This window comes from Prenolepis imparis, unplaced genomic scaffold (genome assembly GCF_030444845.1).
Source record: "Prenolepis imparis isolate NDT839.2.m4 unplaced genomic scaffold, iyPreImpa1.0 SCAF_7, whole genome shotgun sequence".
Taxonomy (NCBI): domain Eukaryota; kingdom Metazoa; phylum Arthropoda; class Insecta; order Hymenoptera; family Formicidae; genus Prenolepis; species Prenolepis imparis.
In genome coordinates, this window is record NW_028141165.1 from 12,726,911 (window position 1) to 12,744,959 (window position 18,049).

An 18,049-nucleotide genomic window follows, 5' to 3' on the forward strand; every position below is an offset into this window, starting at 1 on the left:
AGAAATATAACTTTAATTTTATTATTTAAAATCAACAAAAAGATGACTGTTTCTGAGATCAGCATTTCCATAATCAATTAAGATCAATTTGTTAATTTTATATTTGCTTGCTATGATGCATTACTGCGTTAATATCATATATTCGGAGTAAACAACCTGTACAAGTTCCGTCTCTTCGACAAGCAGGCATATAGGTATGTACGAAGCTTAAAAGCCTCACCCAATATACCGAGTATCTAAGCAAGATGCATCGTTGAACGTACATGTATTGGATTTTAGGCACATTTAGAAGCTAGAACTACAGAGCTTCGTTTAGCCATAGCACACAAAATAGTTCCATGTATATAATAACAATTTCTTTACACGATATCTGTATACTGACATATCTATATCGTTGCGGCAAATAGATATACCTACAATATTATTACGTATTTCTGTAAATAAAATGAACGATATATATCATGCCGTGGCGCTAAATTATCTGACATTGTATCGACAGACGAATACATAATGTTATTGTTTTATGGAAGAATGAATTGTATAAATTGCGCTGCTGCTGCTACTTCGAATGCCAATTGTGATCATTGTTTTTGCAGTAGCGATTCATATTGCAAATAGCGAACAAACGCGTCATTGCCGCAACCTGGAATTACAGGTAGAGTACCTACTCTTTATTATACACACGCGCTACGTTACATCTATTTTCAACACATGAAAAATAAAGGATATATGATTCACTAAAGATCTAAAAATATCGCGTAACGTAAACAATGTGTATACATAAATTAGTTGATTGATGTAACATCTAAAGATGTTTCGAGCGAGAGTTAAGGATTGTATAATACTAAGTATTATACAATCCAATTAACTGCATTAAGTGACGTAGCATCATATATGTGTGCTATGTTAGGTATGCAATTGTCAAAACAGATTGAATTCTCAAGCGAAGAGCCACGTGCTAGAATCTCTGCACGTGCGTTAAACAAGCTTTTAATTACCGTGAATGCAAAGAAAATTATATTAAGATGGTATATGCAATAATAGTTATGCGGCTTGAATGCATCTCATCTACATGGAATCGCGACTATCAAATGAAAATTACTGCAAGGCTAATAATCCAAATTTCTGTAGAACATAATAACTGATAATAAACTAAACAAGTTTTTTAAATAATTTTTCCAAATATTTTGTAATGTATAATAAAAAAATTCGCAATCTTATAATGTTTGTCATAAACTTTATAATTAAAATAATCTAGAGATAACCCGCAAGTTGTAAAATTAAATTAAATTTCACGAATAATAAATTTTAAAGATTTTCGTCAAACAGATCGTGACAGAAGTAAAGATTTATTTTTTTCTCTTTATATACGTTTTCTCTCTTCTCAGTACGCGTTTACGCATTCTAAAGATTCGATCTTTGCAAAATTCATGTGGAACCTATGACTAAGAATTTAAAATACAGAAAAGACACTATTTCTGTAAGAGAGAATGTGCGAAAGCTTTACATAAAAGAAACGGAATTTAAATGGGATACGCACAAAACTATATTCGATCTCATAGCAATCGTGTGCATGCAACGCAGCTAAAAAAATAAAACAATGTAGATTCGCACAGAACAGGAAGCAATTAACGCGTACAATCGGTGCTAGAGAAAGAAATCAAATTGTTTCACTCAACTACCCGATGATGAAAACTCTTTATATTAATGAAAAACTTCCTTTCCGATTTATCTCAATAAAAATGCTCTGACTCGATTAATACGATCAATGTACTGCTAATATATGATTACGTAAAATAATAAATCTTTAAGTGTTTTGTAATCCGCGAAAATCATTTGAAATTCAAATAATATTATAAAATATTTTATTATTATTTATATATTTTGTACTAAAAAATAAACGTATTATTCTTATCACTATTTTTATAGATTTACAGATTTTTTTTCTTTAATAAAGTATACTATTGCATGTTCAGAATTAATTAATATGTCAAACCGTAGGTGTGTTTTCCCTCCTACATGCTTTAAAATATTCATATGAGTAGAAAATACATCCAAAAGTGCAATATTATTAACTATTGTTTCACTACAACTTTTATAACCTTTACAAAATTATATATTAAAATTGAAAATTTTCTTTCTATGAAAAGCACAATAATAATTTTATATGACTTATTTCGATATTGTCCAAAAACTAATTATGCTACATTTGATTCCTCTTTACCCACAAGGCATATTTATGAGAGTAAGCTGATCTATTTTATGTATCTGTGTTAAAATAAAAGATACACGTGCATATAAAACAAAAATAAATGATGCACGTGGAATTGACAAAAACAAAGATATTCCAAAGCTTCAATAGCGCATGTCAATGTTGCACAAATCCTTGGACAATGTCACATATTTCCACGCCTTGTTAAATTGTAATAATGCTACATAACAACCGTGTCACGCGATGTTTTTACGTTGTCGGATATATGCGATTCATGTCTAATTCACTGCGCAATTTTTTACGTCCTATTCTGATTCTAAATTCTTTTCGTTTGTCACGCTTGTTCGCACTATTTCATTTCTAAATATGTACTTTGAGAAGCGCTCCCAAAGCGTATACCTACTTAAGTAACAAATTGCTGTGAGCAATATCGGACAACGGAGCAATCTCGTTAAAACATAATGGATTCTCAAGTTAGATCTTGACCCTTGCGACTAAATTGGACAATACGAATATGCGATAAAAGTTTAATAAAATAAAAATTAGATTGTTTTTATAGTGGATATCATCAATATTTAATTAGTTAATTTCTAGTTTTTAAAAAATGAAGTTATTATTACATGTGAAGTTATACATGTGTGTGATAAATTAATAAACACGGATTTCATTTAAGAAAATAAAAAATATTGTGTGTGTGTGTGTGTGTGTGTGTGTGTAGAAATTTTACTAGAAAAATATAAAAAAAGTAATACAATGTGTGAACATATATATTATACTGTCAAAAGCATCGAAGATTTTTAACCATTTCCAAAGAAATACTAGATAAAAGATGTCTTATTGATTTATTTTTGAAGTACAGTACAACCAAGACCTTTGTATATTGTTTTCATGTATTTCTGCATTTTTCTAACGTTCAAAGAAACAAAATAAATTGATTTACGTCACTCCATCGTGATCCATAGCTTGAAAGATTCGAAGTATGTGATGAAACACACGTATCGAAAGCACGTATCAGCACAAATCTAACAGAAAGTACTATACTTTTTTCAGAATAGTATAATCAGCGTCGCGAAAACTCGGCGAACGGTTTGCCATCACGCGATACGTAACTAACGATATTTTTTACAAGTAAATCCGCAAACGACGAAGCGTAATTCCTTCTGAAAAAAAAATTACTAGAAAAGCAGCGAGCTATCTTTACTGCCACGAAATAATGCATGCTGCGTTTATCTCGTGACGGGTGAATGTGCCCGTTTTATCACGACCAAAGCTGAAGCGACGCGAAAGCTCGATATTTCCTTTCCGCGTCGAGACGAGAAGATCAAAAACGAAACACAATCTACACGCGTGTCTTGAAGAAACGCGTAATTATATTGCACACGATGAAAGTAAATTCTATTTCTGGAATTTATTAATAAAAGAAATGTCGCCTGTTATTAAATAACATTTGCTCTTTAACGAAGTATGTCAAGAATCAAAAATCTATCTCATGTGAAAACTGTTCCCTTTTACAATTTTATAATATCCGTATTTTACATGCAACAAATTTTGACACAAATATCAAGAAAATATAAAACTCTTATTACGAAATGTGTCCATATCGATTTCTAATAACTATTCATTTCCATTTATAAATAACCCGATATAGTTCAGTATAATAAATTGAGCTTGAGTAAATTCAACTATTGTATTTTTTATTGCAGGAATATTTTTCTGTGCTTCACTCTATATTAAATCTCTCGCAACGTTCTCGCAAAATTCAACGACGCTATTATAAATTTAATCCGCTGGAAATATATAGCGTAAATATGTATATTAGTCTGAAATTGTTTGTTGTGAAATGTAATAGAGCCGTCACAATTAGCGCGAATCATGTTACAACAAATATTTCGTCGCTATTTTCCCAGAATAAATAATTAAAATTTCAAGCTTTCGAGTTTGATGCTTGCCCGAGTTTAAATAACTGTGGGTTTGTTCATTGTGAACAACTTTTTTTCTCACAGAGAAAAGTTACGCAGATTAAGGCATTTTTGTGATAGGATTCCAGTGTTCTGCTCAGAATTTATAAATGGATCTTTGATAGGTCTGGAAAACCATCAAAAAGAGAATCGTATAGGTATCGTTTTCTCGCACGGAAATGGTCAGCTGTTTTTGCCGATCATCATATATCTCTCATGAACAACAATAAGGCTGCTCAAGAAATTGTCTTTTTCACAAAAAGATGGATGGATAGCAAACAGTATGAAATAAATGGGCGTTCAAGTCACAATCAATTTCACAGATCGAATCGACGCCTCGAATATGCGAGGACAAAACATAATAGCGTATTAAATTTTGTTTTTGTAAAATAATAAGAAAAAATTTTTTTGTATATAAAACAATTTGAAAATATTGTTTTATCTTTATATTCTAATATATATAAAACGTCTAATTTCTAGATTATAAAAATTACAAATCAAATAATTATTATATTTAAATAATTTATTATATTAATTATTATATTTAAATAGTGAACCACAATAATATAGGCTAATTATAAGCTTAATTAATCGTAAATGGTATAAATTTAATTAGAACTTAAACCTCATTTAATATTTCGGAGAATTAAATTTTAATTTATCAGTGAAACAAAATCGACATTGAAATTTTCGCGATCATGTATTCGACAATTATGCCACTTTCCCGCGATGTATACATCATAACTGTTGCCTACAAAGCAATGGTTGATAAAAGCATAAAACACGAGGTTTTGAAATGGCACTGTGCCGCAATCGCGACTATAATTCATTGCGTTTCAGATCACAGAAAAAAAAATCTTTGTTCCATTACCCCGCTAGCAAAAAAAAATAAACAGAAACAAAAGAATTGTGAGTCTTTACGTGTAGGCAAAGCAGAAAGAAAAGCGAAACTTTTGACTACTTCTTAAAGAAACTTTTTCCCGTTTGTTCTCGCACTCCGGCGGGACAAGAAACGCAAATAATTCCGACTATCATCGCACTGTAAGAAAAATTCGCGAAACGATAAAAACAAAATTTTTGTTAAACATGTTAAACAAGCATAAGCAATTCTGTAAGTGTGAAAACACGACGTAATGTGCGCTGGCACACAAATCTTTAGATACATTATAATGAAATACATTGACTTTTCTTTTTTAAAACAATTTTTTTTCCCCAAAAAATATTTGCATCTAAAATTTTACCGATTGTCACAAAGACTTGTCAAACTCATTGCTGTACTCTGAAATTGGAACGTGAGAAATATTTTCAATACTTTGTTCAAATGTTTCTATGCTGTCATTCAATCGTTCTTATTCTGGAAGAGTTTTTTTGCTTCAAACGTTCAAAAGCAGAACGACCTGATTTTAAAAAGCTTACTACACGGTAAACTCCTATTTGTGTCCTAAGTGCTAAACTAATATTTGTGTCCGACATTAGTAGCAGTGTAATTAAATTACTAACTTTAATTGTGCCGCTATCGACTTCTTTATATAAAGAGGATTTTATAAAGTATGTCAGAATTTCCCTTTTCCTCTCCACAGTTCAATTTCTTTCGATATGATCATTTCGATAGAACATGAAAAATTATCCTATGCAGTCTAATAAACAGGGTCCACAATGCGACATACTTTGTTAGCAAAGTATATTTAAAATTCAACTTTTTAATTGCAGAACTTTGTCTTATTTATATGTTAATTTGTGTGTAAAATCGAAATTTATCCCTCTTTAAAAAAAATTGTTTAAAGAAGTTTATAAGATAGATATATTCTGTTAATAATTAAGAAAAGCACACATCGACATTCAAAAACAATTTCTTTTTAAATATAAAAACTTGAAAAATAATGAAGAACTTTGTGATATTTTTGGGCTCTTGAAATATATCAAGATCAATTTTCTTTGCTTGTTCTTAACGTGAAAAAAAGAAGATAATAATGATCGCCGAAGCGAAATATGAACCCAATTAATAAAATGTCAGAAATAATAGAGATAGGGATTTCTTTCAAATACTGTGTTAATTTGTTCGCTTTCATGCCCCGAGGTAGTTAAACCTGTGCCTACCGTGCAAGAAATAATAAAGTCTCTCTCCTAAGCGCAAAGAGTGGACGGATTAAAAAAATCAAATAAAAAAATTAAAATTAAACAAGGTCTACATAAAACGTGCATAAATTTGCTATCTAAATTTTGAAATAATAAATCAAAATAATAATAATTCGCGCCGTGTTACGATCTTTCAAAGCAATTCACGCTCCAAAAAGTTGAATCGTTGCATCGAGTGGCAAAATCACGCCAGAACCTAACTAGACGCTTTGTCTATCTTACTTACGATGCACACAGTGCACTTCCAGTTCGCATTTGCGCGGGAATCCACTTCTGGGAATGCGCAATTACACAAATCGGATTTCTTCCGTTTTATTCCACGCTCGATTCGCTCTCTATGCACTATATAATGTACTCCCGTGAAGGAAGTAATTGAGCTTTCGCACTTCAATGTCCGGAAATCATATCCTCTTTGTGCGACAAGATCGTAATACGTTTACAATCGATTCAGTTTATGATGAAAGTAACATACTTGCACCTTTTCTACAATACAAACGCCGCTTATTACAGCATTCTATTGTACAATCGCTTTTCGATATCTTCGAAAAATGGACAATCAGATCTTTTTTTTAGCACGTCGCACTTTAATTTACTCTCGTACTGGATTGTCAAAACGCGATAACTTTTTCCACTTTCTCTTGCAATATAAATCATATATTAAATAAAAGAAATATTACGCAACTTATATTTATCGATGAAATTATTTCCAATTGCCGACCACGAGAAATATAATTTCCGGAAGAAAATTACGCATGAGAGAATCTTTGATGTTTATATCTCAATTTTTCGCACAAATCGCATAAAGTCTCCCTCAAGACGATCGTATTCAAGCATCGTGCAGGTCCAAGAATATTGATTCCAGAGATTTTCAATATAATTTTTTTTCTCGCGAACTATTTTTCAAAATTTATCCGATTCTAAAAAAAAGAGCAAGTCTCTCCATAGCAAAATTAAAAAAACAACCTGCGGTTGACAGCAGTCGGGAGAAAAATAGAATCGTTCCGGATTAGCGTCGCAATTTTTCCAAATAATGAGAATAGATTCATGTTAGAGAAATAAAATAGAAGTTTTAAACAAAAGTAAGAAAACGAAAGAAAAACTTTAATGTGTCGCCTATAATAAGAGAAAGTTGAAAAATGGAGTGGAAAAAATTAGCAATATAAAGTTATCGAGGTATAGAAAAGGTGTGCGCTACAATGTCTACACGTGACTCCTTCTCATTGATTAACGAGTCAGGCAAGTCATAATACAAAACTTATTCGAAGGGGCTCTTTTCTTCCAGTCTCTATCTCCTCATTCTAAATTCTAATTAACAAAAATGAATACCGATAAAAACTCGAAATGCAAGCAGAGTTCACCACGAAATTCTCCAAAATAAAAAAACAAATAGGTCTCTGGCGAGCTACAACTGTGTGGTCCGACAAAATTGCATCAATCACTTTTTCAACGCCGGCGGTGAATCAGGATCCGGCAAAAATCGAATCCGTGAAACGTCAAAACGTTCGCGTATCGCAATATTTACTATCCTCTTCCTATCGCAAGCGCTAAACTGTCAGGACACGTTGGCTCACGTCTCGCTTGTTTCACGTCACACCACTCGAAATTACAACGGTATACCCGGCGCCGATCTCCAATATGACCGGGAAAAGCGCGAACGTATGCTCTCGATGGGCGCCGGGTGTGACGCACCTGACGATCGAATTCCGCGGTATTTCCGAGCACCGGGGCAACTCCGCGTTATTTTGACGTTGAGGCTCCGGAAACTTGGTCGGCGCACCGTGACAACGTTTACGCGCGACTATCAGTCTCTCGGCTGGAAAAGCACGCGCGACACAACGCGTCGTCGGCGAGCGCGTGCGTCAGACTTCCCGACGTGAAAAGCCCGACTTCCGAAGCCGGATTCGCGGAGCGAAACGCGCGTGACCGTCTGCAAGGCCGTCGCGATCACAACAAACGCGTAAGACTACCTACGGGGTACCACGAGGAGTGGCAGCGACGTGTCATCGACTCCTCGATTATGGCGACATCTTGGTGCTATACCATTTAACCGCGGGCTCTAAAGGTGACCTGGTTGACAGGTGTACCAGGAGTGGTACCAGGTTAATTTCTTCGCGATCGTTTGATAAATATTTATTTCTAATAGGGAAAAAAATTACGCACACATTTTATATGGATTAAAAAATATCGGAAAATTAAAGAAACTTAATCTATCAAAAAAGTTCTATCGAAGAATCTCAAAGAATTATCCGTTATATTATCGGAAAATTCCGACGATTACATTCAAAATAATATCCGTGCACCAGAGAGCGGATCCACTCGAATATAACAAAATTCATATCCAGTATAACATCCTAATATTCTCCCATGATACGATCCTTACTTCTTCACGGATTTTTTATATTTATATTAATTTTTCTATAAGTAATTTTTCCAATCAAGATAAATATTTTATATAAATTAATTTTTATATAATTATATGATAGAAATAATAAAAAAGAATTAAAACTCTTTATCTGTTTGATGTCGCGATATTCAAAAAATCATTTAATGCAGAAATATACATAGTATTCATAAAACAAATATCTCTATCTGGGAAGAAAATATTAGTTAATTTATTAGTTATATATATTAGTTAATATTAATTAAGATAATCCGACAAAATCTATAATGCAATACATTGAAGGATTAAAAAATCAGTTACCATTTTTAATAATTTTATCAAAGTATTATTAAGTATATCATACACACATTGAAAAATATTTCAATGATCTATATGATAGTCTCATAATTATCCTAATTCACTTTACTTGCAAATATGTATATTAGAATGACATAAATAAAAATGTGTTGACTTTATTAAAATTAAATCAATAGATTAAATAAAATCACGGCCAATCAAATTTTTATTTAAATTAAAAAATTAATTATGTCAAATATTAAAATGTAATATATTTTATACTATTAACTGTTTCTTATTTAAAAAAATAAAATATATAAATAATAAAAAGGTTTAAAATAAAGGCTGCCTATATAGGCCTATATAGGCAGCCTTTATTTTAAACCTCTTTATTATTTATTTAAAATATACTATGTACCATAAATATATAATGTATCATATATAACTATACTATATATTTATAAAAAGAAATTAATCTATTATTTTATTATTGTAAAATTTGAGATCCTGCGCTTATAGTATATATAACATTATATTATGTGCGACAAGTGTTTGAGAGCATCGCCAAAATCGAGAAGTTTTAATTGCATACTGCGGTGCTTTATCTTTCCTGTATTTTTTTCTTGCACATTATTTCTTTAAGATTTTCAAATAACTGAGATGGATACTATTCTAACAAAATGAGAGATGATAGCTTCTTTACCAATGCTTCATTATTGCATTATTGTAGTCAAAATATAAATTCATCTTTTCTTGCCAATACAAGAATATATATATATGTGTGTGTGTAAATGTGAATGCCAAATATGGAAATTAATTTTTTAGTCGAGTATATCGAAAAGACACGAGAATAATTATTAATATCGACAAACGAAAACTAATGCAAGAACAACTCGTTTGGTACAAGGAAACATTGATTTGTGCGGATCGATGAAAAGCTATGTAAACCTTACAGTCGGTAACTATTCCATACAACACGAGAGATGAAACCATCGGTCAGATTCTAAAAACACCTAATACGACGGAGAGTTTTATATACTTGGAAAAATCATCCTGAATTATCGACGAACAAACTAACAGGAGCAACAACAACAAGAGCAACTGAAAATTTTGCGAAGATATGTATATTTAAAGATTCGCGGTTCGACTCTTTTTTACGTCAAAAAAATTCAGAAGCTAATAATAAAGTACAATATGTATGCACGAAATTACGATAAAAGAAATTAGAAAATAATCAATGATAAAATATAACATAATTGGTAAACTCAAATAGCAAGCGCCGATCCAAATTATCAGAAAATTCTTAGATTATTTCACATAAAAATGTGTCAATCCACAAAAGTTTAGATTTTAAATATTTAACATCAGATAAAATAAAGCGCATTATTGGAATGATACGATAGCAAGATATGAAACGAGATATGATAAGAGTAACGCAAACAGCGTTTAATACATCTCATCTTACTCAGATGACTCGCGATATATTTAAAACATTTATTTCCCTATTTATCTGTATAATACATCGACTTGTTAATTATTTAAAAGTTATTTTAATCATACACTGAGAGAATTTTCTATTAGAATTTACCCTGAAAATCATGGTAATCGTGAGACAATATGGTATGGAAAGAATTTTATGAGAATTTCTCTGATTAATATTTATCACAATAAAAAAGTAATATCTATCACAATAAGATATAAAACATGTTTGACTAATTTTACTAAACTGCATAGTAAAATTAATCAAACATATTTTCAAACATATTTTATTGTAATAGATATTATTATTTTTATTATTGTGATATAATCAAAGGAATTTTCATAAAATTCTTTCCATACCATATTGTCCCACGATTACAATGATTTTCAGGGTAAATTCTAAGAGAAAATTCTCTCTGTGTAGTTACTCGATCGAATTAGTTGGATTTTCAATGGATCAGTGTCCATTCGCATCCGTGTGCGAGACAAAGATCGCCTTAAGCATGCAAATTTATGTTAACGGTGACATATACAATCAAATTACCATGAGAATAACATACATATAGATCTATTTTCTAGTTGGCCCGCATGAATTTGTCATCGGCAAGAAGAATTAATTATTCATGCGATGATGTACATAAAAAAAACATAGCGCGTCTAATAACATCATTAATTTTTACAGTACCTTTAAACCTTTTTGCGAAATAACTGTGAATCGTCATAACAGCTTTCAGCGTATCGATTTTGCAATATTATACTTTAAATATACGATATGAAACACTTTTGTGTTTCGTGGAAAAAAATTGTTCCATATATATGTATAATCATAATTTATTATGCACCCGATTTTTAATTTACGATAAATTCTCACCGTATTCGAAATATGATTTTGCAATGCAATGGCACTATTATTTATCACGCGCCCAATTCAATGCGACAAGGTTTACCGCAACCAAAACACGTTGTTACGGAAACAGAAATTGCAGGAAACAGCAGAGAGATTCTATTAGACTCACCTAAGTGCACGCCATTCCTCGTCAGTGGTTGTGGTTGGTGCGGATGTGCTTCTGCTCGGAAGACTGAGACGAGGGCCGATGCGCAATGTCATGGGTCGTCTTCTTCGTGTGTAATCTGAAATAATCGAACGCTACAGAGAAATCTCCGAAGCGAGTTTATGCGTCTAACGTTTCCACAGTGCACGCGTACGTAATCTGTTTCCTCCCTGGGGGGGCAACATTGTACCGCGCCTGTGGAAGCCAGGTGTTTGCAGAGGAAACATCGATTTAAAGGGATTACCGCTGCATGGGATTGAATGGTGATGATGATAAATTTCGATCTCGTCACGTGTACGCAATACACAACGCGTTCGGTTTTTGTGCAAAACAAGTTTGATTGCTAAGCGCCATACAATATTAACACAATGAAGCACATTTATTGTTGGTATTATATTGAATGTAAAAACAAAACTAAAATATTTTAACTCTAATCTTTTTCAAATAGTAGATTAGTGTGTGCTATTCTTTTTATATTTTATTGTATTTTATTGTGCATTATTTTCAAGGCAAAGTATAATTTAATTTTAAAAAGAAATTCTCTCTTTTTTTTCTTCATTAAGTTAATTTTTAAATATATGAAAATCCAAGGACGTCCAAATCCGCATGACATACATATATGTTTCAGAATTTTCTGTCATCACAAATTTTCGAGAATGTGTATTTACAATATATTATATTTCTCAATGAATATACAGTAATATATTTTTTTAACTTATTATTACGTTTCTCTCGTATTTCGATTGCAAAAAAAAATAAGAATCAATGGAAAAATATAGCTTTTGTTCAACACGCGCATTTTAAAATAATAACTGAAAAATCTTACCATTCGCAGAACAAAGCGAATTCCGCCCGTGAAGGACATGAGGCGATAAGTAGTGTGGGTGTGGATTTGTAGGAGTCGGCGGGGTGGTTCGACTCGGAGCCGATGTGGTAGTCCAAGGCGGTGCTGCATCTGGTATGACATTTATTTCCGTCGAGACAACGGGGATCTCGTTGGTCACCCGCACTTCTATTCCCACGGACTGTCAACAAGAATAATAAATATGAAAAATACTTATGCATTTGTATAGAAAAGTAATATATGGCATATTTGTCTTCTGAGTACATATTTCAAGACTAGTCCATTTATCAAACTCTTTAATATTTAAGGTTAAACATTTTGATAATTAAAATCATTTAAATTATGAAAAGTAAATAGATTTCCTTAAATTTAAATGGAACAATAAAGTTTTGTTATTTAATTATATATATGTATATATAGGTATATACATATAGAGAGAGAAACTTCTTATATACTCGTATTTTACATTATTTATAATTTAAGACACGTTAATGTCTTAAATTATAAATAATGTAAAATACGAGTATATAAGAAGTTTCTCTCTCTATATGTATATACCTATATATACATATATATAATTTATAAAAAATGTATTCAAAGAAACATTGAGTTATATTTATAGGAAGAAATAAAAAAAGAACTTTCCGATGAATTTAGTCATGCTTATTATATCTACGATAAGATTGTCATATGTGATAAAGATGTTAAAGAAATTAATTTTTATTTCATGATGACACATTACTGAAATCGTAAATTTCGTTAAACTAAAGTTGATTCGAAATTTCATGGGTCACATATGGGTATATCGAACTAAACTACTATTATATTTCCTATTATAATATTACAAACTAAATTATAATTTGCGAGCAGGCATCGCGTCGAGTATGTCTACGATGCTATAAAATATTATTATTCGATGCAAAGATAAATATTTATAATATGATTGAGAACATTAAATCGAATTATAAATATTACAGCCTTGCTAAGTGACTCACATATCTATCACTGATCGATGCATATTAACTATGCTCTGTAATGCAATCATTATATTTTCTTATAAAAAAAGAATAGGAATGAGGTTCTAAACTATCTAAAATACATGTACGCTTTTCCAAAATTTCTGCGCATTTGCCAAATTATATTAGTACAGCATGAGTATAATGTAATATTTCCACGGCAAACCAATACCACAGCAAACGATTGAAATATCAGTTTAGAAAGGTATAACAGAACATATTGATAAAATTAATTGAGCACTTATCGAATTAATAATTAATCGTTAATAAATCTTTTATTTCTAAACTTCTAATTTTTTAATAAATCGGGTATTAAAGTATAAAGAATGTTTAACAAAATCTAAAAATTATATAGTTGTACAATACAATATAAAGTAAAATATAAAATATATAGTTGTAAAATAAATATGTAAAAATGTAATAAAAAAATAAAAGTTCTTGTATTTATTTGTATCAGTTTCATATAAATATAAGAAATTTGGCATCATTAGTTGGTAATATTACATATATATGCAAAGTCGTTAATGAAAGTGTAACAAAAACTGCATGTAGAAATAATTGGAAAGATGATTGCATACTGGATTCTTCATCAACGGATTGCGAGTAAATTGTTTAAATGATGAATCCGTTCCGTAGTCGTGGAAAAATGACTTCGTTATCGCAATCACTTTTCGATTAACAATGAGAGAATATCGCGTATTTGTATTAGATAAAATTAATATATAGAATTATAAAGATATGAAATATATTTGTTAACCACATATGTTTCTCTCCGCTTCTTCAAAGTGACGCAAAATTCAATGTAAGCTTAACATTCGTTCCAAATAGTATTAAAACTCGCGTAAAGCTCTTATTGAACATACAATGAAATTCCATTGCAACGAATACCGACATTTTCGTTATAATGAAATTTCATTCAATATCCAGTCTCCATTCAATAATCTTGTTAATCCTTTTAATATAGAGAAGCAAAGCTTAAATATTAAACGAGAGATCTAAATTTCACAAACTGTTTCTAAAAATAATTGTATAAATTATTTAAAATATGTATAAATAATTATAAAATGCTTTTAACAATATAAATTTCAAAGCATGATTAGAGAGATTTAAGATTATATCTACACATATAACTAAAAAAAAACTATGTTTACTTTAAAATTGAAAAAAACTATGTTTACTTTAAAATTGAAAAACGTAGCATATAATAATATAAAAATCTCTGTTGGGATTTATACGACAATACAATATTTCTATGTCAAGGCAACTTCTTGCGTATGTTGGCATTAAATATCGCCACTGGCTATGTGAACTTGTCGCAGACTTTGAACTTCTCGTTCAATGAAAATAGGTCTCTGTTCAAGGACACAGATATCGATTGAGAGAGAGAGAGAGAGAGAGAGAGAGAGAGAGAGAGAGAGAGAGAGAGAGAGAGAGAAAGACCAATTATTTTGCCATTAATGATCACGGAACTTTTTTCGACAGATACAATTCTTTTAAATGCCAACTAGTCACACGCAGATTGACAAATAATCTCGTTATATTTGATAACAGTGTTTTATAAAATGTATTTTGATGAAACTACAAGTTTTACAAAAATCATTGCAAAATTAATTAAATTTGTAATTCTATAAGAATTTTTCATAAATTTTGTAAACCCATTTATTCTACTTTCGATAAATTTTTTAATATAAATATCACATTACATTGACAAAAGCAAAAAAATCGTAACGAGTAACGATTGAAGTTTTTTTCGTAGTAAAATTAAATTAAAACTTATAAACTCCTAAAATGTATCTATAAAACTTTAAAGTATTATTTTCAATTTTTACAATATTAAAAAATTATAAAAAGTAAAAATTAGTTGAGGTTATTAATACTGCTTAGCAGATCAATACATTATGTCCAATCGCGAGATAACTTTCGATAATACATCATTCAAAACATATCTCCTCCACGTGTTTAATTCGTATCCTTTTCCTTTGAATCAAATAAACGCACCGTGAGCAGATGTTACTCTATCGTTTATTTACTGCCGCAAATATTTATCCGCGACGTACAACTGCTATATTGCCCCACGGACCACAAACCATAATTGCATATCGATCGAAGGGTTTTCTCTGTGTCTTCTTTTCTTAAACTAAAATTCGCGGTCGTTCTCGACGAGGTGAATCCCAATAACGGATAACTGCCTTTTTATTTGCTATTTATTCAGGCTATTGTCCAAACAGATTATCTTTGATATCGCCACCGTTCCCTATGATCGATATGAATTAATATTGAGACTTGACATCGGACAAAAAATTTCAAAAAAAAGAATTAACTTCAAATCATGCGTTAAACATGTATATACACAGTTTGAAAATTTGTGTTTTCTTGTTAAAAACGGTCCCCGTTAAAATTTTTGTGTTAAATATTTAACACATTCATGTGTTAATTTAACATATTGCTGTTATGTTAATTGAACTCAAATGTTAAATTATTAAAACAATTTAAAAAAAGTGTAAAAATAACACAATGTATATCTATTTTTAATTTTACACAATAAATATGTTCCGCATTATTAGTGACAAGATTTATCTGTTAATATTTACAGAAAAAAATGTTAATTTTACTTTATAATATAAGGGGATGATAAAATGTAAAATTAACAATTTTTTTAGTTAATTTTTACATTAAAACTATGTTCATTTTACACAAAATTTATTTTAACTTTATTTGAAGTTTACATTTATTTTATGTTAAAATATTAACACAATATTCGTGTCACCATTTAATATATCCGTACTATGTTAAATTAACACGAAAATTTCTGTGGACCGTTTGGGACATGTAATATTTGTTAAATTTAACACAAATTTTTCAACTGTGTATATATGTAACACAATCAAAAAATATATATATATATATATATGTATATAGTGTGTCTTTTATGGATCAAACAACCATTTTAAAGTAACAATTACGATGTGTGACATGTGTATGCAATATTTAAAATTGTGTTTGTGTGTCAGCTAATAAATTTTATTTATGAACTTGAATTACATGTGCGTGTGTTATGTGTATTCGCACACGCAATTCTTTCAAAACCAGATCATAATGATATTTGAATATTCAAAGATGTCTGTAATTAGAGATCACGCTTTATACATTGCAAAACGATCCACGGCTGACAAAAAAATCTCATTAGATTAGTACTTTACTTTGGCAATCTCGTGACAGAAACAAGATTTATCGCTTATTACATAAAAATTAAACGGCAGAGTTTTTATTTTGGTAAAAAGATGTATCTCCTGTTGACAGTTGCTTAAAGGGACTCCAACGAAATGAGCTTCATCGAGAAGAAATTAACGAAGGGAAAGAGTTTCAAACTTCCTCCAAACACAGCTACAGGATGATGCATAATTTATTTGACCGGAATTATTTATCATATATCTCACAAGTGTAAACCGTTCTCTGTCACACTTGTTATATGTAAGAAAAGAACTACCGTTAAATTTTTTTCCTTGCATCGAGAAATGTATGTAACTTGTAATATTATGGAAAAACCAATCTTATCCAAGCTTATCAACTAATAAATGCTTCTTCGAATACGATATTGACAAACATAAAATTTTCAAGATAATTAATATATATTTCATTGAGGTAATCTCTCCATATATATATTGCAGTATAAAACAATACAGTGCTCGTCAAATGTAACAGATAGATGTAAAAAAAAAGAAATACATATTAATATGCAATCCTAGAGAGAGAAAGAGAGAGAGAGAGAGAGAGAAAAAAAATCTAAAATGTTGATTAATTTATAAACGCCGTAAAATAAAAATTTTATATTAATTGTAAAGAGAAAAATTGGACAAAGTGATAGTATGTGTGATTATTTTTGCTCTAGAATAAGAATCATTGCATAAAAAAAGCACAAAAAAACAGAGAAGATATTATCACATCTACTCGTATAATAAAAACAATACGATTGCCTAAACGTCGTCGACAACATAACTAGCAAAACGACGAAATCTACAGGTGTTTGTGAAGCATATAGCGAAGCGTCACTTGGTATATTCAACCTACACGTACTCAATCTTGTCTAAAAATCGATGTAGTAACAACTTATGCATATGTAATCACTCGTTATTTCCCGGTTGGGTAATAAAAGGTCGACCCCTCGTTATAAAAATTTTCCTTCTACTTCTCACGGGAACGTTTTTCTTCCGAATCTCTTTCTCTTTTTTTCTCTTTCCTTCCCTCCTTTCTCTCTCATCAAAAGATATATTTATCATTTCTCATGTGTTGCGAATAGATTTACACAAAGAGCATATATTGTAAATGTATAAAATGACACTTGCTGACCGTAAATGAGGAAAATTGGAAATTCAACGATCTAACTATAATTGAGATCTGAGAACGCACAATAAAACAATCGGACCAAATAAATAAAATAAGGATAAGTTCCGTGATATACATCAATCGTCCTTAATAAGTAATTAATTTAATAATTAATTTAATTAAATTATACATATATTTTTTTTTTAAGTTATAAAGTATAAAATAAATTTCTGAATTTTAAAATATTTTAAAATTAATTATAAAAGTAGATTATATATAACATCTGAGGTAAAAGATATACTAATTTTTTAAAGTTTCATCTGATTTCTTTAAATTAAAAATCATGTATCTT

General features: G+C 30.4%; 1 protein-coding gene and 1 long non-coding RNA gene across 2 annotated transcripts in view; one reads left to right on the plus strand and one right to left on the minus strand.

Annotated features, from left to right (window-relative positions):
* LOC145938205 (uncharacterized) overlaps positions 1–18,049 on the plus strand; it is a 180,039-nt gene that overhangs the window by 151,549 nt on the left and 10,441 nt on the right. The gene's annotated exons all lie outside the window — the stretch shown is intronic.
* The window catches only part of LOC145939032 (uncharacterized), a 50,459-nt gene that overhangs the window by 23,975 nt on the left and 8,435 nt on the right, over positions 1–18,049 (minus strand). The window contains exons 3-4 of the mRNA XM_083043068.1: positions 12,341–12,539; positions 11,479–11,593 (exon numbers count right to left, since the gene is read on the minus strand). Coding sequence (XP_082899194.1) covers positions 11,479–11,593; positions 12,341–12,539 — 314 coding nt within the window. The remainder of the gene's footprint in view (positions 1–11,478; positions 11,594–12,340; positions 12,540–18,049) is intronic.